Source organism: Manis javanica, chromosome 13 (assembly GCF_040802235.1).
Source record: "Manis javanica isolate MJ-LG chromosome 13, MJ_LKY, whole genome shotgun sequence".
NCBI lineage: Eukaryota > Metazoa > Chordata > Mammalia > Pholidota > Manidae > Manis > Manis javanica.
This window is the reverse complement of record NC_133168.1, coordinates 91,430,030-91,457,138: the sequence shown is the minus strand read 5'-3', so window position 1 is coordinate 91,457,138 and position 27,109 is coordinate 91,430,030. Positions and strand designations below refer to the sequence as shown.

Sequence of the window (27,109 nt, the reverse complement as noted above, 5' to 3'; positions counted from 1 at the left end):
CCTTAGGGGTCCCTGTGCAGGGGGCCGGCTGCCGCGCTGGCGACCAAACTGCACCTTGCGCTCTCCATGCCAGGTGCACAGCCCGCGCGCCGCCCCAGCGACTGGCCACTGGAACTGTCCGTCTTGGCTTGGCAGCCAGTCCTCATTGCCCTCCTGGCTACGCCCTTCATTCCTCTGGTTCCAGTAGTGCCAGCCACCTCGGAGCCCCGCCCTTGCTCCCCAGCGATTGGTTATCAGGGCCGTCCGTCTTCTGCCACGACTCCAATCCTCGCCTGCCTCCAGGCCCTCACCTCCCAGCACCTCACACTCTGCGGGACCACTCCCGGGATCCAAGCCTCTCCCAACAGCCCCGCCTCCACACCTCAGCGATTGGCTTTAGGGATGTCCGTCTGCTTCATGTTTACCAATCCCTGCTACGTCCGACGCCGATTGGTCAGAATTCAGCCAATCGGGATGTGGCGTGGACTCCTCCTGCAACCGGCGCTGGGGGGCTGCGGGAGGCGGGGCTGTGGCTGTTGGAGGAGGCGTTGGCAGCAGCGGCGAAGGCGACGCGTCCCAGCCGGTGAGGGGGCGCGGAGGGCGCGGCGCGGCGCAGGTGTCGGCGATTCGCGCGCCCTGGGCCAAACCCGGGCTAGGCACTCTCCTGTAAAGAGTCCTGGGTGGGGGGCGGAAGAGGCAGGAGTGACAGCAACGTCGCAGAGGCAGGGAGGGGTTAAAGTCCCCTGCTGAGACCCCTATACCCCGCGCCTGGACCCCCGGGGTCCGCCCCAGCAGGACCTGAGCCCCTCGCGGTCAGCCCACGCACACTTGACACCACGTTCCTTCTCGTTGACACACTCCGCCTGTCCACCTGAGACTGTCCAGCTCGCTGACATCCCCACACTCCCGGGGCTTAGCCTCCTGGCGCCCCGCACACGCACCTGAGTCTTTGCCCTCGCTAGATATTCCTTCTCGCACACCTGACCACGCGCCTCTACTCGTGGACACCCCCTACAGCACCTGAGAGAATCCCTCTGAATGCTGTCCCCAACACCCTAGAATGTTCCCCCTCTTGCGTCTCCACAGCTGGGCCTGCACCCCCACACCTGAGGATCGTGACAACCCCAAACCTGGACCTGTTCCTATCCCTCACTGACTGCATGCATGTCTGTCCATGTCACTGCCCACCCCCCCTTCAGAAAATTGGGTCAAGGGTGCTCGGGTTCTCCCTGATCTCACCTGCCCTGTGCCCCTAGCCGTCTCACTCACACGCCCCCAAGTCAGTGCCCCTTATTTTCTTACATGTGCACCTGTGTTTGTGCCCTTCTTTGGTCCTCGAGCTCCCCAGGTCCTACAGAATTTACTCAAGCTTTGCTATCACAGGATCACTGCACCTCTCTCCCCTCAAAAAAAAAGAAAAGACCACCCAGATGTTATCTTTTCATCTCCAGCCGGCTGTAAAGTGATTTCCCGGTTTAGAATAATTCCATTGGCCACACAAAACCAGATTTACCTCCGTTTTACCAGCAACAAATCTAAAACCACTTGAGCTGGGGAGGCAGAGCCCTTCCCCCGCCCCAGCATTGCTCCGCCTCCAGCAGAGACCTCCCTCGTTTTGCCGGTCTGCCTGTTTATCTCTGAGGGGTTGGCAGGAGAGGGGATCCCCACCCTCCCTGCAGCTCTTCTTCAGGAGTCATGACTTTGACTAGGTCCGGAAAGACTCAGCTGGAACGGACGGCCCCTAGCTGCTGCTGAAGCATGTGTCTTCAAGCCTTGGCTGAGTGGGGGCTGGGGTGATGCAGAAGTAGACTTCAACACCTGGGGTGCCACCCTTCTGTGGCAGGAAGGGTGACCTGGGAGGCAGTTGCCAGGCCTGGAGCTTCTGCCTCCAACTCTTACAGAGGGAGGCCCCTCATTGACCCTTAAACTCTTGGGGTCCTTGAAGCTGATAAACCTAGAGAGTAAGCAAACACTCCCAGAGTAAGGCTAGCTAGTGTTACAGCCACCCTGTAAAACTGGAGCTTGGTGTGGTACTGAGGATAATTATTTTTCTGGAACTTTTCAAGTTCCCTGGAGTGTGATTTGCAAGTGTGCAGCATAAAAAGAGGCTGGTGGTGCTTTGTTGTTGAAAAGCAATAACGTGGTGCCGTTTCCTGTAAGGCCTGTATAGCGTCTCTCCCAGCAAAGATGGTGCTGGAGTGTTCCAGAGGGTCATGTCACCTTCAGCTTCTCTTGTGGAAACTGAAGCCATTGGGTTTTCTGTCCCTATTCAAAAGTAGTCATTTAAAACGTGTGTGCATGTGTATGTATATGTATATATACACATTTTTATATGTACACACAAATGTATTTATGCAAATATATAAACAAGCTTTGAAAAGGTAATTTGTGTCTATGTAAAAAAAATTCATGCTGTACAAAAAGGCATACAGGAAAACCAGGCAGCTTCCCCCATCTGCACCCCATATCCCTCTGGAGGTACTCATTGTTAATAATTTTTCCTGTTTCCTTCCAGAGACAGTCTGTGGCTGGGGAAAATGGAGGGGGTAGTGGTGTGTATCCCCCATCCCTTTTAAACTGCTGGTAAATTTGCATCAGATTTTATCAAACGGGTGTGTTCTTTTATAACCAGTCCCTTACTGATGACTGCTGAAGTTGTCACTCGTATTTTCTTTCACAAACCAAGATGCAATGAAGAGATAAAATCATGCGTGGGCAAATGTGTAGTGAATATGTTTGCGGCTCCTGCAGTGCACAGACACTTGAAACTTCTGTCTTCATGGAGTTCACATCTGATACAGAGACTTCCTAGGAGAGGCCAGGCCAAAGGGCATATCCATTTAGATAGTTAATGTTCCTGCAGAGAGGTCCTAGTGTCCTCAGTCTTCTCCGCTGAGAAGTTGGAATGCTTGTTTCCTCTCCCAGCAGCCAGGACAATTACTATCAAGTGTTCCAGTCTGTCTGCCTGTTAGGTGAAAAACAGCCTGAGAGGTCCTTTTGAATATCCCTTTGTGCTCCCGATCCATCTCTTAAATGTTGTGGCCAGTGTGGTGGTAATTAAAGATTAGATTTCTGTTTCTCTTCCATGGTAGGACTAAAGTTCAATCCAAGAAATATTTCAGTCCCTCCTCTGTGAAGTCCTGAAGGAAACTTTGGATTTGGGGGTGGGGTGTCCTTGCAAGAGAGATACAGGCATCACCCAGAGTTGTGGGAGGGGAAGTCCTGAGATGTTGGCTATTGCTTTTTTTTTTAACTTGGATCCAGCAAAAGAAGAGGATGTGAGATGAGACTGAGACAAGTCAGATGTTATATCTTTTTGAAAAGCTGTCTTGGGATTCCCTTGAGTTGTCGGCAGTTTCCTGTTCCTGGTGTCAGGTGAAGGGAGTCATCAGGCCAGGTCTGACTTTTCCTTTGTGTCATCCTATTTTTGTTCTTCTCTATTTTGGCAATTAGGCGTTAAGAGAACTATTGAGATGATCAGAACTGTTAGCTTGTTTGGGTTTTGCAAGCCAGCTCTTTTAAAAATGCATTGTATTTTTAATGTTAACTACATAACATGCAGGTGGAAAGAAAGAGGGTACAAAGAATGACAAAAGTAACGGGTAGCTGAAGGAGAAGAACCGTTGCCCCCAGTGGCCCCCGCAGTCTCTGTGCTATTTTTAAAATATGCTTGTCAGTGTTTTTCTTCTTCACTGAGTGCTTGTGCTGCCCCTGGGTGCTTGGATCCCAGGGTCTCAACAGACATCAGTAGAAACTAGGTTTGTGTTGAAGCTCTGTCAGAAAGGTGGCTTGTGAGGTCCGGAGAGGGAATCAGTGACCTCAGGGCCATGGGAAGGTCACTAGCCAATGGACAGGCCAGCACTGGGAGGTGTGGTCTGACTCCTGCATGTTCAGTTCTTCACCCTGGTGGTTTAAGACCACAGAAATTTATTCTGTTGGCCAAAATCCAGGTATCAGGTGCTATAGACTGAATGCTTGTATCCCACTAAAATTTCTCTTAAGATCTAATTCCCAGTGTGATGGTATTTGGAGGTGGGGCCTCTGGGAGGTGATTAGCTTATGAGGGTGGAGCCCGCATGAATGGGATTAATGTCCTTCATGGAAGGGATCCAGAGAGCTCCCGTGCCCTTTTTACTATGTGAGGACACAGCCGAAGGTGGCATTTATGAATCAGGAAGCTGACCCTCACCAGACACCAAATCTGCTGGCACCTTGATCTTGGACTTCCAGCTTTTGGAACCATGAGAAATACATTTCTCTTGTCTACAGGCCACCCAGGCTGTGGGGTTGTTACCAGCCCAAATGGACTGACAGCAGGGTTAGTGCCTGAGGGGGTATCTTCCTGTGGCTTCTGCTGCCAGCAGTCGTTGGGGTTCCTTGGCTTGTGACCACATCACCCCAATCTCTGCTTCTATCTGCCTTCTTCCCTGTGTGTCTCCTTAGGAAGACACACTAAATCCAGGATGATCTCATGTGAATATCCTTAACTCATTAAACCTGCAAAGATCCTATTTCCAAATATGGTCTCCATCTGAGGTTCTGGGTGGACAGGAATTTGGGGGGACACCATTTAACCCCTACAGGTGCAAAGCCAGCATTTCCATTTGGACGTTACTCAAAGAAGTACTTGTCTAGCAGCCTCTGCAGTTTAGGGCAAGACCAGGCTGGCAGAGTGGGAGCACATGCCCCAGCCCCTTCGAGTGGCCCCCTGCCTGCCTGCTGGAAGGCAGACATCTGCCCAGAGCTAGGAAGGGCCCAGGCGAGTGAACATGTACATCTCAGTTTTGTTCTTTGCTACCCCTTGGCGATGCCCACTGAACTGTGAGCTTGGTCTTAGATCATCCTGGTTTTACAGGAGGGTCCCCAAGGCTCAGGAGCCTTTGTCCAGAGGCATGCAGGGGAAATGTGCAGGAGCCAGGACGGACTTAGGTCAGCCTGGATGCAGACCCCTGTCCTTCACACAAGTTGCTGTAGCAGACGTTTATAAACCGTCCTGGAACGCTGCCACACAGCACAAACTGTTAGTCCCAGGAGTGGAACTAATTTGCAGCCTTAGGACACAATTGTTCTACAGTCCATAAACGTGTGTGCGCAGCAGACAGAGACAGAGGAGACAAACACGGGCTCAGAAGAGTAGGGGACGCAGACGTGGAGCAGACCCTCACCAAGCGATTGGGACACTGTAACTGTGCAGTCCTGAGCAGTGGATGGGATGCTAATTCAGGAGGCCTGAAAGGCTCTCAAAGATCTGAAGGCCAGCAAGGAGTTAGCTAGAAGAAAGACGGATGCGAGCAGAGGGAACGAGCAAGCCTGGACGTGCTGAGACCCAAGGAGAGGTTGAGGGGCTGGGAGAAGGAGAGGGTCCTGGGAGGGATTGAGAAGAAGTCATGGCGAGACCACTATGGGCAAGGCTCAATCAGTAGACCCAAGCTCAGCTCCTGACACCTGTGCCTCCCCAGCTATGACAGAAGGACCGGGAAGGGAGACCCACCTCATGAGCAGTTGCAAGGCTTTCCTGATGAAACGTGCCAGCTGAGCACTCCCAAGAAATGTCAGAGCCATTGCTCTGTCTCCAGGCCACCCCTTGCCATGGAGTGAGCTGAAAAAACGAGTATACACATGTCAGTAAGTATTAATTACACATGCTGATCCAAGACCCAGCCTGCCTGCTGAATATGTTAGTGCAGGGTGGCTCACCCTTGTCTTATCTGAAGAGCCCCTTCCCTGAGCTCACCCACCGTGGCTCTGACTTGACAGACCTGGAGTTGGGCTCAGGAGTCTTGTACAAGCGTCCACCAGATTCTGGGACAGGTGTTCTTGGAAACATCTGGTGGAGCAGCTCAGAGCTGGAGGAACATTCTAGACCCTGCCCCTGCCCTGCCAAGGGCAGGTCCCTGCAGCCCTGAGAGGGTAGGCGACATAGCCTTGGGCTATCAAGGGGACTGAGTAAGAGCCAGCCTTTGAAGGAAGGGTAGGTTTTGGGCTATGAGCAGGCCCTTTTGCCTGGAGCACAGTGGTCAGAGCCAAATGTCAGCCAGCCCCACTTGCCATAATTGAAGACTACACCAGCCTGTCCTGTCATGTGGGGCAGTGGGGCTGGCATGGCGAAGTGCTTGATGGGCAACAGGTCCTCCTACATGACCGTCATTGTATGGACAACTGGGCGCTGCTATTAAAGTTTTGTTTAACACTGTGAGGAAATGAACCTCAAAGGAGAGTGGGGTTGGATGCCGAGGACCAAAGCCCAGGCCATTCAGGGGCCCTGGTGTTGGTGGGTGTAGTCTGGTGATATCTGGGAACTGGGGAGGCCTGCTCAGTAGCGCCAGGTGGTGTTAGATGGGCTCTTGCCTTCCAGGGACTGCCAACCTAGTGGGGATGGCACATGGAAAGCAGCTCCTCCCAGTGCAGCAAAGAACCACAGGGTGCTCAGTGACTGGCAGAGTAGCTAAGTTTGGGGAACATTTAAGATGGGCTTTGAAGGATGCAGAGGAGTTTGCCAGGCATGGTTCAGTTGGGGCATGGGTGAGGGATTATAGCCAAAGCAGAACTTGGTGTGTCCAGGAAATTAATTCGCTCATCCACCAAATAAGGAGTAGACGTGAGCGCTGCGCTGGGCTCTGCATGGGGAATACACAAGGCTTTTGGGGTGAGACTGTACACAAGGGCACCCTCTTCTTGGAGGGGCATGAGTATCAAGTGCCTCTGCCTATTGTAGGTCAAGTGCAGTTGGTGACAGGTGTCAGCACCCTCTGTAAGGATCAGGGACAGTGACCAACCATAGCATGTTCTGAATCTTTCAAGACAGCTATGCCTGCCTGTCTAACCCACAGAGACTGCAGAGCAGGGTTGCGGGTCAGTTTGTCTGAATGGCACAGACGAGCAAATGCAGTGGGGAGGTTGGGGCAGAAGCCGGTAGACCTGGGGTTAACAGAGAACAGCTATTATGTAAGATGCTTCAGCCCTCTTAGGCAGAAATTAAAGCCCGTTAACTGGAAAGAAAGCAGGCTTTATCAACAGGCAGACAGAATGTTAATTGGCTTCCGTTTACCTAGAGATTACAGGATCTGTTCTGTGCCTCTTGTAAACTCCATCCACTGAGCAACGGCCCACCTGTTTGTACAAACATTTCCCGCCTCCTACAGGGTGGAGTGCATGACCACACACTCACCTGCATGGTGGCCCTGCTCAGGGGGCTCCCATGGGAGTTCCTCCAACCCCTAAAGGTACCTCAAGAGAGTGCGCTGAGGCCTGGCCCCTAGGGGCTGCTGGGCTCTTGTCCATGGCTGGTAATACAGCCCAGGGCTGGAGGAGTGTAAGGGAGTGCACAGGTGGGCTCTGGCGGGTGCAAGGACAGAAACCCACCCGAGAAGGGCCGAACTGGAAAGGGGACCTCATGGGCTCCAGAATGGAAAAGTCAAGTGCTTCTGGCATCATTGGATCACAGGACACCCCGAGTGTGTAGATATCACCCTCCCCCACCTGGCTTTGACCCTGTGTACTGACCTCCTCAGAGAAAGAGGACTTCTCTGGCCCAGGGGCTCCCTCAAAACTCTCAGTCTTGGGTTGGGCTCCCCAAAGCCAGGAGCGTGAGTTCCCATGGCCTGAGTAGGTCTCCAGGTCACCTTAGAGTTGAGGGGAGGGTCAGCATCCCCTCTCAGAGGCTGCCCCAGGAAGTCTCTCCAGAAGCGGGTGGGCCATCCAGGAGCTTAACCAGCTCCTCTGAGCTTAACTGGTTTTGTCATTGCCAAAATCATCAGCCAGCGTTCACAGGTGATGAGGAAGGTGAGCAGCAGAGAACAGTGCTTGTTGTCCCCACACCTGCAATGTCCCCCTAGAGTCCCCTGGGAGTTAGGAACGTGCGCTGCAGCTCAGGGTCAGTGGGCCTGGGATGGGATGGGCAGGTTTGGGGCTTTTGCGTTTGTTTGTTTGTTTTTTTACTGTTTAAAATAGTTTTATTGCAGCATAGCTGAGTAAATCCTAAGTGTACACCTCAAGGAGTTTTTGTGTGAGCATTCAGTTTTAAATCTGATCAAGGCATAGAGCGTTTCAAGCCCCCACTGTCCTCTCTGCACCCCCTCCCTGTCATGCCCCCCAGAGGTAACCCCACCCTTTTTTTTAAATTGAAATATCCTTGATATACCATCTTATACTAGTTTCAAGTATATGACAGTGGTTCACCAGTTACCACATTATTAAATCCTCACCCCCACTAGTGCAGTCACTCTTCTGTCTACATAGGGAGAAGTGTAGAATGTTCACCTGTTGCAGAGTAATTGGCTGTCCTCTCCAGGCTGCCCTACCACCCCATGACCAATGTAAGGGTGAGATTTTGTGCCTCTCTCCTCCTCCCCACCCACCCATCTCAACCCCTCCCCTATGGTGACCAGCAGTCATGTCTCAGTGTCTGTGAGTCTACTGCTATTTTATTCATTTAGGTTTGTTTTTAGATTTCACAAGTAAGTGAAGTTGTGTGGCATCTGTCTTTCTCCACCTGGCTTATTTCACTGAGCATAAAACTCTTTGGGTCCATCCAGATTGTCACAAATGGCAGAATTTCTTTCTTCTTTATGGCAGAATAACATTCCATTGTGTATGTGCACCACCTCTTCTTTATCCATTCATCTACTGATGGACAGTTTGGTTGCTTCCAGGAAACACCATTCTCATCTTTAGCACCACTGAAGCTTTTTGTCTGTGCTTGAACATTTTTTTTTAATTGTGATAAAATACATATACAACTTAAAATGTACCACCTTACCCATTTCTTTGTGTACAGTTCAGTGGCATTACGTGCATCCACACGATTGTGCAGAACCCACTGTTGTCCATCTCCAGAACTTCCCACCTCTCCAAACTGAAACTTTGTCCCCATTAGACACTGATTCCCATCCCCTGCCCCAGGCTCTTGTCTCCATTATGTACTTCCTGTCACTGTGAGGGGGGGACCGTATATGAGTGGAATCATGCAGTATCTGTCCTTTTGTGCCTGGCTTATTTCACTGAGCATCATGTCCTCAAGGTCTGTCTGTGTTGTGGCATGTGTCAGGATTTCCTTTCTCTTTGATGCTGAATAATGTCCCGCTGTGTGGATGGACCATGTTGTGTGACCTTGACTGTGTTTTACTTCAACGGGGTCCCCTGGCACAGTCTGCTCTGCCCTGTCGAGTCTGTAAGATCCATCTCTGACACTGCCAGCTGCAGTGTCCTGTTGTGAGGCACCCGGTTGTGTGACTGTACCACCCCCAAGAACTCCAAAATTCCCCTGTGGGTGGCTGGCTGGGTTGTGTCCACAGAGGGTGCTGTCATTACTGTGAGTTGGATGTACTTCCAGGCAGGTGTTCGGAGACCTCAGGTGACCCCAGTGCAGTCCCAGAGTCTGGACCACTGAGGAGAGGCCTGGGGGTGGCATGCAGGGAGGGTCCTGACTGGGACGGGATGGGGGCTGAGGTCTGGAAGTGGAGGAGGGAGAAGCAGTGGTGGTGTGGGGTGGGTGCCTTGTGCTTTCCTATAAGCACTCAGCCTGCCTTTCCCGACCAGCCTGAGCTCGCTGCAGCCTGGGGGTCTCCTTCCCACCACCTCCCCCCCGTGTGCTCCTCTGGAAGCCTCCCCAGATCCCAGGGCTGCCCCCTGCCCCCTCCACAAGGCTCTCTGCTCACTGTCATCCCCCTGTGGGTATCCTGCCCCTTCGGTGGGGCTGCCCCCCTCCAGAGCGTGTACACAGCCGACATGCAGTTGATCTCAGAACAACCCAGTAGGGAGGGCAGGTTCCATGAGGAAAGGGTATCTTCTACCACCCCAGATCCTGCTAGAGCAGAGAAGGGCCTCCCAGAGCGGAATGGGGGCCCAGGGAAGGTTTCTTGTACAAAATACACGTACCTTAAAACTTACCATTTTAAAGTATTTAATGTAGTGGCATTTAGTGCAGTCACCATGTGTGCGACCATCACTTCAAAAGGGACATTTTCATTGCCCCAAAAGGAAACCCTGCCCCCCACTCCCCTCTCCCACCTCTGGCATTCTGCTTCTGTCTCTATGGATGTGCCTGTTCTAGACGTTTCATATACATGGGATCACATACTCTGTGGCCTTTTGTGTCTGGCTTCTCTCACTCAGCATGTTTTCAAGGTTCTTCCACATCATAGCATGAGTCAGGCTTTGTTATGGCTCAGTAATAGTCCGCTGTGTGGACGAACCACATTGTGTTTATCCATGTATCTGCGTCCTGATAGGTGTTGGGGGGGTCAGGGTGTGGCTTTGAACCATAGCCTGGCAGTGGGGGTGATGCATCAGAACACAGAGTAGACAAGAGGAGTCAGCACCCCCAGACAGGACCTACGTGGCTGGTTTCAGGCACCGATTGACTGCCTCTGGTGGCAGTTAAACTCGGGCTCCCTGTATGTTTCATCTTCCTGTTCTTCCTGGTGGCATGTTGGGACCACATGGTCCCAACCAGAAGTCCTGTGCACCTCTTCTCATTTAGTAAACATGGGGTGGGAGATAGGCAAGGACCCCCTTCCCCTTTCAGGGACATGGATGAGAACACCACTGAGGATGGGGTCCTCAAATAGGGGCCACCCGCTCTGAGGGCCTCCTCCCCCATCAGCCCCACCTGAGCCTCCCCATCCCAGGAAACAGCTCCACCTCCTCCAGGTGTCAGGCAGAACATGGGTGGGCTTATGAGGCCCCCTCTGCTTCCCAACGTCAGACCCCCTTCACCTGAGTGATACCACAGGTGTCCTCCCTGGCCACCTGCCTAGCTCCCCATCTTCCGCGGTAGCCCAGAGTGACCCCTGCCTCTCTCAAGCCACACTGGCCTCCACTCTTTCACCAGCTTGTTCCTGCCCCGGGGCCTTTGCCCTTCCTGTCTCACTGCGTGAACTCAGCACCTGCCAACTTCCTGCCCCCTCCCTGTTTATTCCACCTGCTGCTCTGACACCGCCTCTCAGGGAGGACAGCTGGCCACCAGTTCTTGAGTCAAGCTGCCTTTCCTCCTTGTGACAGCCAGTGTCAGTGTCCTGCGGCTACTGTAACAAACTGCCACACACCCTGAGGCCAAAAGCAATACAAGTTTAGTATCTTTAATTTCTAGAGCTCAGAAGTCTAAAATCAGTCTGCAGGGCTGTGTTCCTTTGGAAGAGAACCCCTTTTCCTTGCCCCTCTCTGTCTTCTAGAGGCCACCTGCATGCATCAGCCCAGCAGGGCAGCACCTTCAAATCTCTCTGAAACCTGCCTCCGTGGTCACATCTCCTCTAACCTCTGGTCTCCCTCTCATGAGGACCTCGTGATGGCCACTATCTGGCCACCAGGCAACTCTGTGTCCCCTTTGGAAGGCTGGGCAGTCACGTGGGCCAGAGCAGCACAGGGAGGGAGGACGAAGGACATGGGCGCAGCAAGGCCTGGAGCTCAGGTGCGTCCGGCCCGCCCCACAGCATGCCCACGCTGCCCAGAGGTGCAGGCCGGTGGCTGTCCCTTAAGCACACCCGACCTCTGCATGGTCCACACCGTCTCCACCCCCACTCCCTCCCCAGAACTGTATGTCCACTTCCAGTGGGCAGAAGACGTTGTGGTCCCATGGCCTGCAGCAAAAGACTGGAGCGGCACATGAGTATTGAGCATTTTGTTTTAGCCCAGAGTATAAAGTGGATGCCCACAAGGGTGTACTGACCTGGTGTGAGCACACACACCGACAGCCCCAGCTGGGGGCGGGGGCCTCACCAGAGGAGAGGGCTGGGGAGGGGGCTCATGGGCAGGATCGTGGGACACAGAAGGGAGATTTGAGGAGTAACTGGTGAAACGGAATAAAGCCTGGAGTTCTCTGAAGGGCACATTGGAACAGGATTAATGACAGTTTTGCCAATAGGTCATCCCAGTGCTGCCAGCACCACTGCTGAGCTCCCTTCTCAGATCGGGGGGCCTTAAGAGGCCCCCGCTTCTTGTTTTTCTGGTATCAGGCCCCAGCATGGGTCAGCGTCCCTGACCCAATCCGCCCCTGTGCCCCGGAGCCAGAGCCTCAGGGGCACTGAGAACGCTCCACTGAGGCCCCAGTCCCGAAGCAGGGGTGGCCCGGGCTCCTCCTGATCCAGCAGCGTTTTCAAACACGGTGTCTGCCCAGCGTCCAAGTGTGGTGGTTTCTCCTCCATACATGCAGCATCTGTTCTCCTTGTGTGACCTATTATCTTAGGTTGGGTCCAGGATATTTGATTTTTTAAAACCATGCAAAGCCCAGGGGATTATCTTCTCGTAGACATGATTCCTGCTGACTTCTTCTGGGCGTGCAGGAGCCAGCAGGCCAGGGCCACCTTCTTCCAAGTTCAAGACTGAAGTTCTCAGGCCCCCAGACACCAAGCCCTGTTCCCTCAGGGGCTTCCTCCCACACACTGCCAGCCCAGTTGGGACTGGTTACCAGGGGTCCCACTGTGGCTGGGCAGACTCGGACTTCTGTCCCTGATGAATGCTCAGCGGGCCTCCCCCAGGCTCACCTCCTGGGCCCCTCGGATCACAGCCCAGGAGTCCGTACTGTCTCTAGCTCTGCGATGCTTCTGTGAGCAGGTTGTTTGTGTTCTGTTTGGCTTTGCGGTTTTCCTTCGGGAAACGACTGAGTGCAGCCCGACCCTCGCCTCTGCCTCCCGTGCACTGCACGTAGCTTTCTGGGAGAATCATTCAGGGCAAAATGATGTTAAGCTGGCTAGGAGCGGGGCTCTGAGGAGGAGGAGGACATGCCTATGACTTTGGAATCCATTGTCACAGCTGGAACTTCCTCTGCCCTTGGTCCAACCAAGCTTCTCCACCTCTCACTAGCAAAGCGGGGAGATAGGTAAACCAGCGACTGTGACCCCCAGTCATTAGCAGCCATGATTATTACTGGGGTGGTCTCTGGCAAGGACTCACACTGCCTCAGCTTCCCCATCTATAAAGCAGTCCCCACAGTCACTGGCTGAGGCTGGCTGGGTTAGAGAACACAGGGGCAGTGGGTTGTAACAAACAGTAGCTGACATCGCATTTCTAAGCTTCTGGCCCCTGACACGCAGGCCAAGGACAGGATACACACTGGTCTCCCAGCAAACTAGGCAGCAAACTAGGTTGTTTGTGTTCTACTTGGCTTTGCATTTTCCTTCGAGAGATGACTGAGTGCAGCCAGACCCTAGTGGTGTGCCTATACAATGAAAAGCAGGGTATCTGGGTGGTCTCTGAGCATCTGCCTAGTGGTGCCTTTCAGGGTCCATCATTTCTTGTGCATATATTAATTAAAATCCTGCCATCCCTTGCACAGAGCTCCCCATGGCTGCCATTGCCCCTTCCCAGCCCGAGACACCAAGTGCCTAGCTTGGAAGCACCAACTGGACTGGAAGGAGCCAGGTCACTGGTTTTATTCTCGCCCAGTTCTGGAGGTCAGAAGTCCGAAGTGGAAGTGCTCGGCCGCACCCCCTCTGAAGGCTCTGCGGGAGGGGGCTTCCTGGCTCCTTCCAGCTTCTGGGGCCCTGGGTGCACACGGCCTGAGGCCCCCGCCACCCCAGTCTCTGCCTCTGCCCCACACAGCTGATCCCCGTGTGTGTCTGTATCGTTTCTCATCCTGTGAAGTCGCCTGCCCTTGCTGTAGGGTCTCCCTGCCCCTTTATGACCCCCTCTTAACTAATGACATCTGCCAAGACCGTTTTCCCAGATAAGGTCCCAGTCCCAGTTCCCAGGGGGACGTGTCTTTTGGGGGCCAGGTAAACGACCACACACAGTGCTCTGCGGACAGTGAGCCTGGACTCAAGGCAGGGGCTAACGTGGACTCAGGAGAATAGTGAATCTTAAACTCTTTTTTTAAATAGAGGAATCCTTCTATTAAATGACATTTTAAGTAGAAGTCCACTATGTGAAAGATAGTACTTTGTTCCCTGAGCCCCCTGCAGGCACCTTCCCCAAGACATGCCTCAGCGCCCTGTCACCTGCAGGGACCTGCTCCTATGGGTCTGCATGGGTTTATGTCGTGACACCTTTCTGTCTGCATCCCCTGCACTCAGCTGTCTGCACTGTAGTCCCGCAGCAGGTCCTGGACCTGAGCAACCAAGTGAAGGGCTGTTGGGCTCCATAGGCAGCCCCCTGCCTGGGCCTGCACAGCCTCTGTGCTGAGCACCCCTGCCTGGTGGGGAAACCAGGAGCTGGAGGAGCCGGAGGGAAGGAGGGCAGGTGAGGCCAGCTTGGACCTGCATGAGGCCGGGATTCGAAGGACTGATCCTTTCTGGAGGGCAGTTCTGCAGAAGGTGTCCACACTTGGCAAGCTGCCCGACCCACCACAGAAAGACTGCCCCATCCACGTCTGTGAGGACAGTCCCCCAGGGTCCAGCGTGTTGGGGGCAGTGCTGAGCCACAGCCAGCAGGCTGGAGTTGGAGTGATACAGTCCAGAGTATCGCCCAGGCTGATACCCCAGCAACCAGCTTGAAGAGATCTCTGAGCCTAGCTTCGCTTTGCTCATTTGTTTATCAGCAGTTTTAGATTTCTGGAAAAACTGCAAAGGTAACACAGAGCTCCCCTCCACCCCACAGCCAGTTTTCCCATTATTAACATCTTCTGGTGCTGTGGTACTCTTGTCGGTTACCAATACTGAGACGTTACTGCTAGCTGAAGCCCACAGTTCACGCAGATTTCCTCAGTTTTCCCCAATGCCCTTTCTCTGCCCCTGAGTCCCATGTGACATTCAGTCCACACGTCTCCTTCAGCTCCTCTGGGCCGAGACGGTTTCTAGGATTTTCTTGGTTTTGATGGTGGTTTTGAGGCAGACTGGCCTGGGGTTTTTTCGGATGCCCTTCAGGTGGGTTTCACCCGGTGTTTTCTCACAGTGGGACCCGGCTGGCAGGTGTCAGGGGACCACAGAGGTGAAGCGCCCTCCTCGCCACACTGCGTGCAGGGCACATGCCTTCAGCGTGGATTTCCCTTGCGATGTTGGCCTTGGCCACTTGGCCGAGGTAGCGGCTGCCAGGTGGTTGCTGTCTTCGCCTTCCCATGCTGTGCCCTTTGAAAGGAAGAGAGCATGCACAGCCCACACCTGACGCTGGGGGGTCCCACTCCCCCTCCTCCAGAGCACAAGTTATTGGGGGTTCCTCTGACAGAGGTTTGTCTCTTCTCCATTTATCTATCCACTCAGTCATTCATTTATATCAGTGTGGACTTGTGGATATTTTATACTTTGGGTTATAATCCAGTGCTTTATTGATTTTGGGGCTCCCAGGGTCCCTGCCGTGGCCCCTGGGAGCCCTCTGGCTCACCTCGCCCCGCTGCCCCTGGCTTTGGCTGCCCCTCTGCTCTTCGGGGGGCCTTGGGAGTGCCCTTCCTCCCGGCTCGTTCGAGAAGCCGCTGTCCCCCCAGAGCTGGGGCCTGTTTGAGGCAGGCACGTGGAGCAGAATCCCGCGTGTACTTCCTAGGGCCTCACACACCAGCCCTGATGTGGGGTGTCTGGGAGGACCTGAAGGCAGGAGGGCCTTCCCTGCACTGCTCAGCGCACAGCTGCATCACAGGCGCCCTTTACCAGAAAGCACACTGAGTTACTGGATAATTTTAAACTATGGGAGCCATGACCTGCAGGAACACATGCATGGTTGGCATCTGTGTGACACCAGCCCTGCATCCTTTCACCTCCTGACCCCTCCTGCAGTTTGCTGAGCTGTGTGCAGGTGCCCACCAGGAGGTTAAAGACAGGTTTCCAGGGGGGTGTCCTCCAGTATGAAGACCTTTTACTGTAAGCTTGGCAGGAAATAGCAGGCTGCCTTGCAGTGGGGAAAAGATCTGATTTTCTGAAAGTGATTCCATGGATGGATACTCATCCAAGCCGACAAAAGCCTTGGGGGAGGTTTGGGCAGGTGGGGGTCCCTCTGAGCCCATCTGCCCTTTAGGTACCAAGTTTGAAAAATGAATGACTCAGAAGCCTGTTGGTGATGACCAAATAAAACCTAACTAGAAGGGCTTTTGTAAATGATTAAGCAGTCAGCGCTAGGGGCTGTGATATCTGGATTCCTGCGTCCTTCCCCGGCAGGGAGAGGGAAGGCAGTTAGGAAGAGCAGGCCGGTCTGGCTTCAGGCGGCTCCCACCGGCTCTCACCGGTCCCCTCTCGCTCCACAGGCCCGAGTCTCCCGCTGTCCCGGCAGGCCTGGGATGGGTAATGATGTGAAGGAAGGCGCGGTGCGTTTGCGGGAGGATGCCAAGCCCGTCTCCTCAAAGGCAAGTATGCCAGCAGCCCCGATGGGCTTTCCCCTGGGCACCCTCTTCTGTGCACCTTGATGCCCCGATGGGAAGCCGCAGGCTGGTTTGTGATGTGGACCCAGCCCAGTCACTTGGCAGGAGGCCAAAATCCTGCCCAGATCAAAAGGTTACCTTGAGCCCGTCTGTAATTTGCAAACTTTGAAAGATTAGCCAGAGGCCTGGCCAGCCCCAGAGGAGGGGCTTGCTCTCAGCTCTGAGTTCATCCCTTCAACTGAAGACAAGCCATATTCCCTCTGAAATAAATCAGAAATGGATTCAGCCCTGTATTTGTTCGCCACAGAAGCCCTTAGAAATTCTCCCACTGAACTTGGAACACAGATGAGCTGGCCCCATGCAGGGAGCTGTCTTCACGCCCAGGCTGGCTCAGGCGCCAGTGGGCAGTTCTCAAAGTCCATAGGGTCAAAGGCTGTCACCATCTGGCCTTCCTGACCTTTCCCTGAGTTCTGAGCCACCCAGCAAGGACCAGGGAGGGTGGGTTCTCAGGGCCACATCACTCCGCCAGGGGGTGGGGGGTGGGCCAAGCCCCAGAGCGGGCACAGTTCAGCAAGCCTCCCTAAGAGCATGGGAGAGGTGTGGCCCCCCCTCTGCTGGCCAGCTGGTTGGACCCACCAGGGGGACATGCTCTGCAAAAGGCCGCTGTGGTGCCCATTGTGCCCTGGGACACATGGCACTGGGTGTCTTTGCTTAAAGAGCCAAGCATCTTCTCACGATAGTCACAGCCCATATGATCCCCCACTTCCTGTTGGGCTGTCTGCCTCGTTCTCCGTTTCCAGATTGCTCCATATGATAGATAATGGAGACTGACAGCTCAGGATGGCTGTGCTGAGCACTTTAAAGAATAAACCAAAAAAAAGAATAAAACAGCTGCGGTCATTTAAGCATCACTGGAAGCATTAGCCAAAGGTGCCGGCAGGCTCCTCCACCGAGCACATGGTATGTGGGTTCATAGCATGTCCCTGGAGCCCCACATCACAAGTAAGGGTGTAAGACCGTGCTACTTCCCGACCCGCAGCACTGTGCTGTTCGTCACAAGCACTGCAGACTGCACAGGAGGGGGAGAGGGAGAGATGGAAGGGACACGCCCGCTCCACCTCTAGTGCCAGCAGGGCACGTGGGCTGTTGTGGGGCATTCCCTCTCCTTACAGTGGCCCTCCAGGTGAGCAGCCACAAGGATTCACAGAGAAGAAACTGAGGCAGGGGCCCATGGGACCTCGGAGCCAGTGCCAGGCTCACCACTGAGCCTTCCAGCATCTGATGTCCATGCCCCTCAAAGCCAATGGGACCACACATCCAAAACCCTGCTGGGGGACCCAGAAAAGGCAGGGGTCCCAGTGACAGGACCTCAAGAGGAAGATGGAATCCCATGCAGAAGCTCCACCTTAGACACGAAGGAGGGGAAACACTGCTGCCCTGGGAATGGGTTCCTTAAAGGAGGGGTGAGCTGGGCTGGTGGAGGGGGCACCAGGGCAGGGGCCAGGCCGCAGGGTGCCACGGCGCCTGGAAGTGCCTGGGACAGTCGGGAGATGATCTGGGAGTCAGACCTGGCCAGGAGATGGCCTCTCAGCGTGTGAGAGGCCTTGTGGTCACTGCAGTCAGGACGGGCCCAGCCCTTCACACCAAGCTACCTGCTGAGCTGAGCAAACTTAAGAGGCCCCGGGGGCCCCGCATGCCAACTTGGTCCCAGGCTGCCATTTGTACCGTCCAAGTCCCCCACATCCTTCCCCTGGTCCTGACCTCTGCCATCTCCATCCTTAGTTTCTGCAGGAGCTGCCTCTTCTCTGCTTACAGCTAGAATAGCTGGTCCACCTCCATGCTTCTCCAAAGACCAGCCTCCTTGTCCAGCTCTGAGGGGTCCATCCCTAATCCCCTCTCATCTTTTGTTTGTCCGGTGGGCCCCCTCGCCTTCCCTGTGTCAGCCACCCTGTCCTTGTGGGCCCCTCCGCCCTGGGCGCTGGGCTCCTTCCCACTGAGTGTTCCACCCCCCACACACCCCCATCCCCCCCAACACACAGCTGTGCCTCATTACCATGGCTGCTGCAGACAGTTCTTCAGCCATGCAGCCAGGGAGATACAGAGTCCAAGAACTGGGCAGGTGGCTTCCAGCACAGCTCCTCCTGGGAAGCCTCCATGACCGTCACCCTCCACGACTGTCACCCTCCACGACTGTCACCTTGGGTTGGATGAAGAGCCACTGGCCCCTGAAGGCCTGATAGAAAGTTGTGGGAAGGGGGCACAGTGATACAGTCAGGTTCTGCCCACCTGATACCCCTGGCCTGGTCCCCAGATACAGGGACCCTCATCATGACTTTGCTCTGAAACCCGAGCACAGGGCTCTGCCACACAGGCAGTGGATGGAAACCGTGATTCTTCTCTTTGGGGTCAGCCCGTTGGTGGCTGTGTCTGAGAACTCGCGGCCTCACAGGACGGCCTAGTCAGTGGGTACTTCACGTAGACTGTGCCTGTCACCATGTCCCACACGGGCTCTGTGGCCACTGGGCCCGGCATGGCTTGCCCGAGCCCCACCAAGCCCAGGGCCTGGGTGCAAGGGAGATGATCTTCGGGGCCCCCTGGCAGACAGGTGCCCTCCCCTCCTCTGACCATGTGCTCATGTGCTTTCTTACAGGGCGATCACAGGGAAGTCCTCAGCTCCCTTCTGTCCGGGGCTCTGGCTGGGGCTCTTGCCAAAACGGCAGTAGCTCCCCTGGACCGGACCAAAATCATCTTCCAAGGTGAGTACTGTCTGTCCGTCTGTCCTCACCGTGGAGATGCCACCAGGCAGTCACCCTCCTCCTCAGGGACCCCTGGACTGCATGGCAAACTGACTTTAAAAAATGCTTCTTTAAAATCCACTTAGAAACTGTTAGTGACCTCGGGCTGCCATCACGAAGGACCACACCCGAGGCAGCTTAGAGTGCAGGTGTTTATTCATTTACACTCCAGAGGCCAGACACCACGTGTCGCCTGCTGGGCCCCTGTGGAGGCACTAGGAGAGGACCTTACCTCGCCTCCTCCAGCTTCTGGGGGCTCAGGGCACGTCCCCCTGCTCTCTGCCTTCCCCTCGGCGCCCGCATTCTCTCCTCTTGTAAAGCCGCCCCTCACAGCATCTGGCCCGCCCGACTCCCGTGTTGCCGCATCTTCATTTAATTACACTGCAAAGGCCCTGTTTTTCTTCTTTTTTTTTTTGCCATGATTGGGAATTTGGACTTTATTCAAAGTGCAATCCGTGTGCCATTGGGGGACTTTAATCCAGAATGTGATGTGGCCACATGTACATTTTTTTTGTTTTGTTTTATCTTGTTCTCTCTCTTTTTTTTTTTTATTAAAGTATCATTGATATACAGTCTTACGATGGTTTCACATGAACAACACAGTGGTTTCAACATTCACCCATAGTACCAAGTCCTCACCTCCACCATTGCATTCATTGAAAAGGCCCTGTTTCTAAATAAGGACACATTCACAGGTACTGGGGGTGAGGATATGGACATATCTTTTTGGGGGACGTAGTTCAAGAAACCATCTCTTTCCCTCCTTGCGGTTAAGCAGCCACAGGATCCACTAAAAATGAGACAGTGACCACTGCTCAGTGCCAGGCAGGACAGTCACACCCCAGGGCTCCCTGCCCCTCAGCTGCTGGGGAGCAGAGGACTACAGATGCAAGCCAGGCCCTCCCCATTTCCTCGAGCTGGTCCCCAGCCTCTGTGCCTCAGTTTCCCCATCCACAAAATGGGGTGTTAATATCCACCTCCTCCCGGATGTGGGAAAGGGCAGGCCTATGGCTGAGCAAGCAGCCCCCACGCCCATGTCCGTGCCTGTGCCCGGGGCAGACGCACAGCCCAGTGCCCTGCAGGGAGCTGGGTGTTAAGTCCACAGGCAGGAAGTGTGCCTGCACACCCACATAGGAGAGTGCAAGGCTGACCCCGGAAGGCAGCAGACGCGGGCAGTGAGGACGGGGAGGTTGCTAGCCCCAGACACCTCCTGGCCTGTATTTCTGGGGCCCCATGACCATGGTGCTCCAGCAGCCACAGAGCCTGGGAGTCGAAGGTCAGGGGCAAGAGAGGGCCAACTCCAGACAGAAACACCCCCAGGCTGTGTTTTGAGAGCCAGAGTCCCCTGACTCACCCCCAAAGGGGTCTGGTTGAATTAGAGTCCAGGGGGGTCTGGAGACCCCAGTGGAGACCCTCACTTTTCTGGGGAGTCAGGTGGCAGCTCAGCAACCTGTTCTGGGACCAGGTTGGTGTGCAGAGGGGCCTGGGCGTTGGGGGTGAGGAGGTTCCCAGAGGGTGGCTCTGCTCGGGGATGCTGCCCCGACCTCGCCACTGGCCCGGGGCAGTGGGTGACATCCCCAGGGACTGGTCTCCCTCCCACGCTCAGAGCAGGCCCCTGCAGCAAGGGCCCTGCAGACTGCGGTCCCATCCTTCACAGCTAATGGTGTCTGTTTTGTTTTTGGTTTTTTCCAGTGTCTTCAAAAAGATTTTCTGCCAAGGTGAGCCACTAGGTCATGGACGCCTGGCTCTGGGCTGTCCCGTCTGCCCTGCGGGGCTGGCAGGAGCTGTGCAGGCAGGCAGTCTGGGGGGTTGCGGCGCTTTCCAAGGGGTTCTTTCCCTTTGGTTCCCCCAAGGCCAGTTCCTGGGCTGCAGGGAGACGGAGGCCTTCCCATCCAGGCCTGGGGTCAGGGCCAAGGCCACCTGACCTGGCACCCCAAGCTCTGCCTGGACACAGACCCACCCTGGGAATTTCCAGGAGACCCCGCACTTGTGGGGCGGTGGTAAGGGGTCTTGACCTTCTAAACCCACGATTTCATATTTGATTCATCTTTCAACAGAAAGCAGGAGGGTTCTTTTCCTTAATGAACTAAATGATAAAGAATATCTTTAAAAGCTAGACAAACACCAACAAGACACGCTCTGTGCCGGACTGGTAGCCTGCAAACCTGGCTCACTTTACAGTTCCCGAGTCGGGGGGCCGAGGAGAGGGCGCCCGGAGAATGGGGGAGGTGATGATGTCGCTCCCCGGCCAGTGGGCTGGACGCACGCAGTAAGGCCGGGGGCGCTCCGCGGAGTGGGGGCGGGGCCGGCGCGGGGCGTGACCTTCCCCTCGCCCCACCCCCAGGAGGCCTTCCGGCTCCTCTACTTCACCTACCAGCGCGAGGGCTTCCTGAGCTTGTGGCGCGGGAACTCGGCCACCATGGTGCGCGTCGTCCCGTACGCCGCCATTCAGTTCAGCGCGCACGAGGAGTACAAGCGCATCCTGGGCCGCTACTACGGTTTCCGCGGAGAGTGAGCTCGCCCTGCCGCCCCGCGACTTCACTGCACCCCACTCCTGGCCCCCACACCCTCACCAGGCCAGAGCCCTCTCCTTCCCCTATTCCCCTCCTAGCCAACGCCCCGAGGGCCAGGGGTCCCCGTCAGTCATTCATTAGCCACTCAAGGAGGGAAGAAGCAAAGCAGCCCTGGGAATCTCCAAATGACATCCACCCCAGGGACCGCATCAGCTCGGTCCGCGAGGGAGCCAGCCCCGCCCCTGCCCGGCCCTCGGCTTCCCCGCCGCAGTCTGCGCGCACCGGGTGTCGGGGTCTCACCTGCTCTCCCGCCCCCGCAGAGCCCTGCCCCCCTGGCCCCGCCTCCTGGCCGGCGCTCTGGCTGGAACCACGGCCACCTCGCTGACCTACCCCCTGGACCTGGTCAGAGCCAGGATGGCCGTGACCCCAAAGGAGATGTGAGTCCTGCCCTGGTGCCGCTTCCACCAGCTCCGGGGGCTCCGTGTCCAGTGGGGCTCCCAAGTCGGATCCCTCCATCTTGCCCTGGGGTTTGGGTCTGGGCCTCTTTGTCCAGCTGCAGAGGAAGCCAAGCTGGGAATCTGCTGCCCGGACACCACCTGGTATGACAGGGCAGCTGTCCTGCAGCTGCCCCAGAAAGGCAGTAATAGGCCCTCAGCCCCGGGCTCAGTTCCTGCTTCTATCAAACCATCTTAGTTTTGAATTGGACACAGAGGAGTGAGAGGGCAGAGCGCAGCCTAGCGACCCGGCGATAAAGGCGGGGTCCAGCCGTAGGCATCACCCTAGGAGGCTAAGGCCTTGCCTGTGGCCATGTTCCCTAGAGGGGGAAAGCGGGACCTCCTGGCCAACGCCGGGCAGGTGGGATGAGCTGAGAATTCCTGCTGTGTGCTCAGCGCGCCCCCCCTCGCTCTGTCCTGCAGGTACAGCAACATCTTCCACGTCTTCATCCGGATCTCCCGAGAGGAGGGTTTGAAGACCCTCTACCATGGATTCACACCCACCGTGCTGGGGATCATTCCCTACGCGGGGCTGACCTTCTTCACCTATGAGACGCTCAAAAGCCTGCACAGAGGTAGGGGGCCGGGGAGCGCGGCTTACGGGGCTCAGTGACCTGAGACCCACCCCCCCAACACCCGGGAAGCTGGAGTGCAGACCTTCAATGCCTCATTTTACAACCAACTTTGGGAAGGCCAGAGTGTCACCCAGAGCCACAGCAGCCACTTGGGCACAAGGCGTACGGGAAAGCCTCTATGGAGGGCAAAGTGCTCTTCTGGGCTTTGGGTAATTTCGAGAAATTCAAAAAGTGCAGAAAAGCCCAGAGACCAATAAAACACAACCCATCCGTACCTGCCAACCAGTGCCAGCAGGCGTTCGTGTTTTGCCTTAATCACCCCAGAGGTTTTCTGTTAAAGAAAACAGTCCAGGTGAAGCTGACATCCTCCGTGGGGAGGGTCGCAGACACCGGTGACGCTTCCTTTCTTTATTAGACAGACAACAGGGATGATCAGGTGTGAGCTCGCTCTGGGTTTGAGGACTTGGTTATATGATTCCATATGCTTTTCTGGCTTTTTAAAAACTTCTTTCTCAAACTTTATAAGGAGTGCCCCAGAGGTCAGGGGCAGGGAAGCCGGGGCCCCGCGTGGGCAGGCGGGGCCAGCCAGCCGGTTCCTGAGCCCGCCATGGTGACGGGGCCGCGCACGCTCACGTTGTGCGCCCCCCTCGTCGTCCTCATTGCCCCTCTGTCCCTTCGCCGACAGAGTATGGCAGCCGGCCGCAGCCCTACCCCTTTGAGCGCATGATCTTCGGGGCCTGCGCCGGCCTCATTGGGCAGTCGGCCTCGTACCCGCTGGACGTGGTGCGCCGGCGCATGCAGACAGCTGGCGTCACCGGCCGTCCGCATGCCTCCATCGCGCACACGCTGCGCGCCATCGTATGGGAGGAGGGCGCCGTGCGTGGCCTCTACAAGGGCCTGAGCATGAACTGGATCAAGGGCCCCATCGCCGTGGGCATCAGCTTCACCACCTTCGACCTCATGCAGATCCTGCTGCGGCACCTGCAGAGCTAGGCGCTCCTTACGGCAGCCACGCGGGACAGGGTGTCGCAGTGGCCCGCCGACCCCGTTTGTTTCTGAGCCTGTGGAGCAGTCGCGTGCCGGGTTCTACCCCGGAGCCACGTCAGTCTTGTGCAACAAGCTGGGGAGCCTGGGCTTGGCACCCACAGATCCGAAAGGAGCGGCAGCGGCCTTTGAAGTGCGTGCAGTGTCCCGCCCCCTCTCCGCAGGGTGCACTGCCTCCTGAAGGTGTGGCCCCCAACGCCCCGAGTCGCGGGGGTGACCAGCACCGCTGCCTGGCTCTCTGTGACCTTAGACACGCCCCTGGCTCTGGTGACCCTGGCCCCACTGGGCCCAGAGCCAGACTCCGCCCGCCCACATGTCAGCAGAAGGGGGAAGCCTGGCTTCCCGTGGTGGGATGGGCCCAGCCTCCTGCTCAGCTGTGGCTACAGTGCGGCCTCTCGCCGGGCCCCACCGCACCCCGCCTGAACTGCCCTTGCCATTACTTCCCAGGTGACACACTTCATCACCAGAGCCTCCTGCTCAGGAGGAACCTTTTCCCCTGAGACTATTATCGGGATCCTGGACTGTTGGGCCCGACTGGGACCCTGGGAGTTAGTTTTCCCCTCTGTCGCCTACCCTCATGGTTTGTAACGCTGCCTCCAGACAGCAGGGTTTGAGGAACCCATGGGTTTGAGTCTGAGCCCTAACCCAGAGGCATTTACCAAAAACTGGACGTCCAGGTCACTTCCTTGAGATCAGGAACCTGTCACCTCTGTCCCACTGGCTGTACCAACAGAGGCCAGGCCCAGGCTGTGACCCTCTGCCCACAGGCACAGCAGCTGCTAGGGGGACCCATGGAATCTGGCATGCACACCCCAGTCTCCCTACCTAAGCAGGCACTTGCCCAGGACATAGGGCAGTTGGAGGCCTACAGGGCTGTCTGTGCACAGAGCACACAGAGGTGGCTGGCAGCTTTGACCCTCCCAGAGAGCCGCAAGACAGCGCACAGCCTGGAGGCAGGAAGCTCGGAAAAGTCAGGATTCCCCCAGGGAGCTAGTCTTATGGAGAAGTCCCCTGGGGCCTGCTGGGTGTCACAGAGTCTCAGAAACACCCATTTCCTAATGATATTTGAGTCTCTTTATTTTTTTGGCTTTGTTTTTAGATTTGGCTGACCTCAGGTCTATTTGCAGCACACCCTGACCATCCTATATGGTGCCAGGATGAGGTCACCCCGAGGGTGGGTGGGTGTCACAGGTGGCTCCGCAGCCAGGCTGTGTGAAACGGCCTGAGGAGGGGTGCCACATGTGCATTTCCAGTAGTGGCTTTCATTTCTTCCCTTTGTCCTGTCCTGTTTCCGTTCTTCTTGCCTTGAACGGCAGGGTTTGAAGATCCCTCTTTCTGTCCTTCCTTGCATGTGTTTGCCTAACCAGCTGCAGTCTGTCCCCAGACGCCCAGGGAGCCTGTGGCCACCATCCTGTTAGGCGAGCATCCCATCCACCTTGCCCAGCACCCAGGCTCTGCAGGGGCCTCTCAGGGAGATGGCACGGGGATCCAGGGCCCCCTGGCCAGAGAGAGCAGTGGGGAGGGCGTCCACCCAAGACGGTGAGACCAGACGCATGGTTGGGCAGCACCCTGCTTGGAGCTACAGGTCAGGCAGGAGGGGGGAGGGTCCCCTGCTGGCCCCAGAGTGCCTCCCTGAGGCTCCAGCCAGTGGGCGTCCATGTGCTACCCCTGCCCACAGCCCCGTCCATAGCTGCACTGGGGCCCTCTGACCCCACCCAGTGGTTGCCCATCCTGGTCTGGAGTTACATTTTGATGCCATGAAGACATTTAGTTTATATATGTTTATATATTTTAAAGATTTGTGCCAAGAGAATATATTTAATAAACACTAAAATGACTTTCTCCTGCCCATGTCTCTTCTTTGACTCTGGCCCCCACCCCTGACCCCAAGAACCAAAAACAGGGTTGAAGTTATTTTGACAGAATTTTTTTAAATAAAGTCTTGAATAAACTCTTTAAAAATATAATTGTCATTTGACTTGTTAATACATATGGTTTTCTAGAAAATAAGACACTACACAAGAGGGTTTAGGGGGAAAAGTAGGCCAGCCTGCCAGGTTCCCCTGCTGGGGTTTCTCATGTCTCTTTCAAGAGATCCTGTGCCTATGTATTTGTCCTTTGGGGACACATGTGGCCAACCCACAATGACATCAGTCAGGATGGGCTTTCATGCTACACTGAGCACAGCTCCAAAGTCCCGAGGTTTCTCCCACACCCTGCCTGTCAACATGCTAGGCGATCTGCTCTGTGTCTGGCTGAGGCTTCAAGCACGAGTGTCGCCATCTGCAGGGGCGGGAGGATGAGGCCACAAGTCTCACAGTGGCCAAGACACAGCTGGACTGACCTGCAGGGCCCGCCCACCAGCGGTGGGTAGCGGGGTGAGAAGCACCCATCCCTTGCTGATGGGCAGCTAGGTAAGTGAGGTGTTGCCACCACCACATGGGAGTGACTCCTGGGCACTGCAAAGCCGCCCCCCACATCCACCCTGATTTGTGGTCAGCCCCTGAGCAGGGAGGAGGGAGTCAACTCCTCACTCCCCTGCCACTGTGGCCTCCCCTAACAAGCAGAGGTGAGCATGTGACCCCATCTAGGCCCGTGACAGGAAAAATTTGCTAGCTCCTTCCAGGGAGAACCGAAAGCACCCTTCCTCTCTCCCATGGGCCCTGGGGGAACACACGCTAGCCCAGGTGATGGTTGGGACTATCCTGTGATCGCCAGGTATGAACCAACCCCAAGGTGAAGCTCACACTGTGGAAAGTAGAGCAGAGAGTAGAAGTTGGATTCTTGGTGACATTGTCGGGGGCTGCTGGATCCAGCCTTACCTGAAGCTGAACTGCATCTCAACTCCCAGCAACATGAGTCACTTTGTCTTCTTTATTGAAGACAGTTGAGATTCCTGGCACTTTCTGAAATAAATCTTGCTAGTGCTAGCAAGATTTGGGTTCACGTGCTAGTGTCTGTAGTAGAAGTTTCTAGGAACAAAGATGGCTCGGTGAAGATCAAGGGATATGTTAATAACACAGCCAATGTGGCTACTGCCCCTCCCAAAGCCCAGCAGTCATGGTTCCCACCACCTGTGTTTTGCCACAAGCCACTGCAACCCCGCCTGAGGGCCTCCCCGCAGAAGCACAACCCAGCTCCCCAGGAGCAGCGCTCAGCAGTGATTGTGGACAGCCCCTCGCCTCTGCAGTGAGACTACTTAGGTCAGTCTATGCTGTCCCCTTGCAGTTCTCAGCAACACCAAGCCCAGGTTGCCCACTGAGTCACTTCGTCGGTACCCCCTGCCTGACTCCTTCCTTCTGTGTCTCCCATCCCCTCCCACATCCAATTGCAGCCACCTCCTAGGTAAATGACAGGCCTCAGTCTTCATGCCAGGGTCACCTTTTGGGGGAATTTACCCAAAGATGAAGAGAAATGCCAGATACTCCGGCAAAGAGATGGCGCCCATTTACACCATGTACCCTCAGAGTGTCCTGTGACTGCCCAAACAAAGTAC

General features: G+C 55.6%; 2 protein-coding genes across 2 annotated transcripts in view; both read left to right on the top strand.

The window, feature by feature from the left end:
* ARMC6 (armadillo repeat containing 6) overlaps positions 1–16,177 on the top strand; it is a 35,843-nt gene extending 19,666 nt beyond the window's left edge. Inside the window, exon 10 of the mRNA XM_073220271.1 lies at positions 16,079–16,177. The gene's annotated coding sequence lies outside the window, so the exon portion shown is untranslated. The remainder of the gene's footprint in view (positions 1–16,078) is intronic.
* On the top strand, positions 530–25,455 carry SLC25A42 (solute carrier family 25 member 42). Its single transcript, XM_073220273.1, has 9 exons — positions 530–562; positions 14,803–15,074; positions 16,079–16,177; positions 18,843–18,948; positions 20,680–20,705; positions 21,332–21,498; positions 21,821–21,937; positions 22,418–22,569; positions 23,255–25,455. The coding sequence occupies exons 2-9, from the start codon at positions 14,994–14,996 to the stop codon at positions 23,560–23,562; spliced, it is 1,056 nt and encodes a 351-aa protein (XP_073076374.1). The 5' UTR covers positions 530–562; positions 14,803–14,993; the 3' UTR covers positions 23,563–25,455.
* The last annotated feature ends 1,654 nt before the right edge of the window (positions 25,456–27,109 follow it).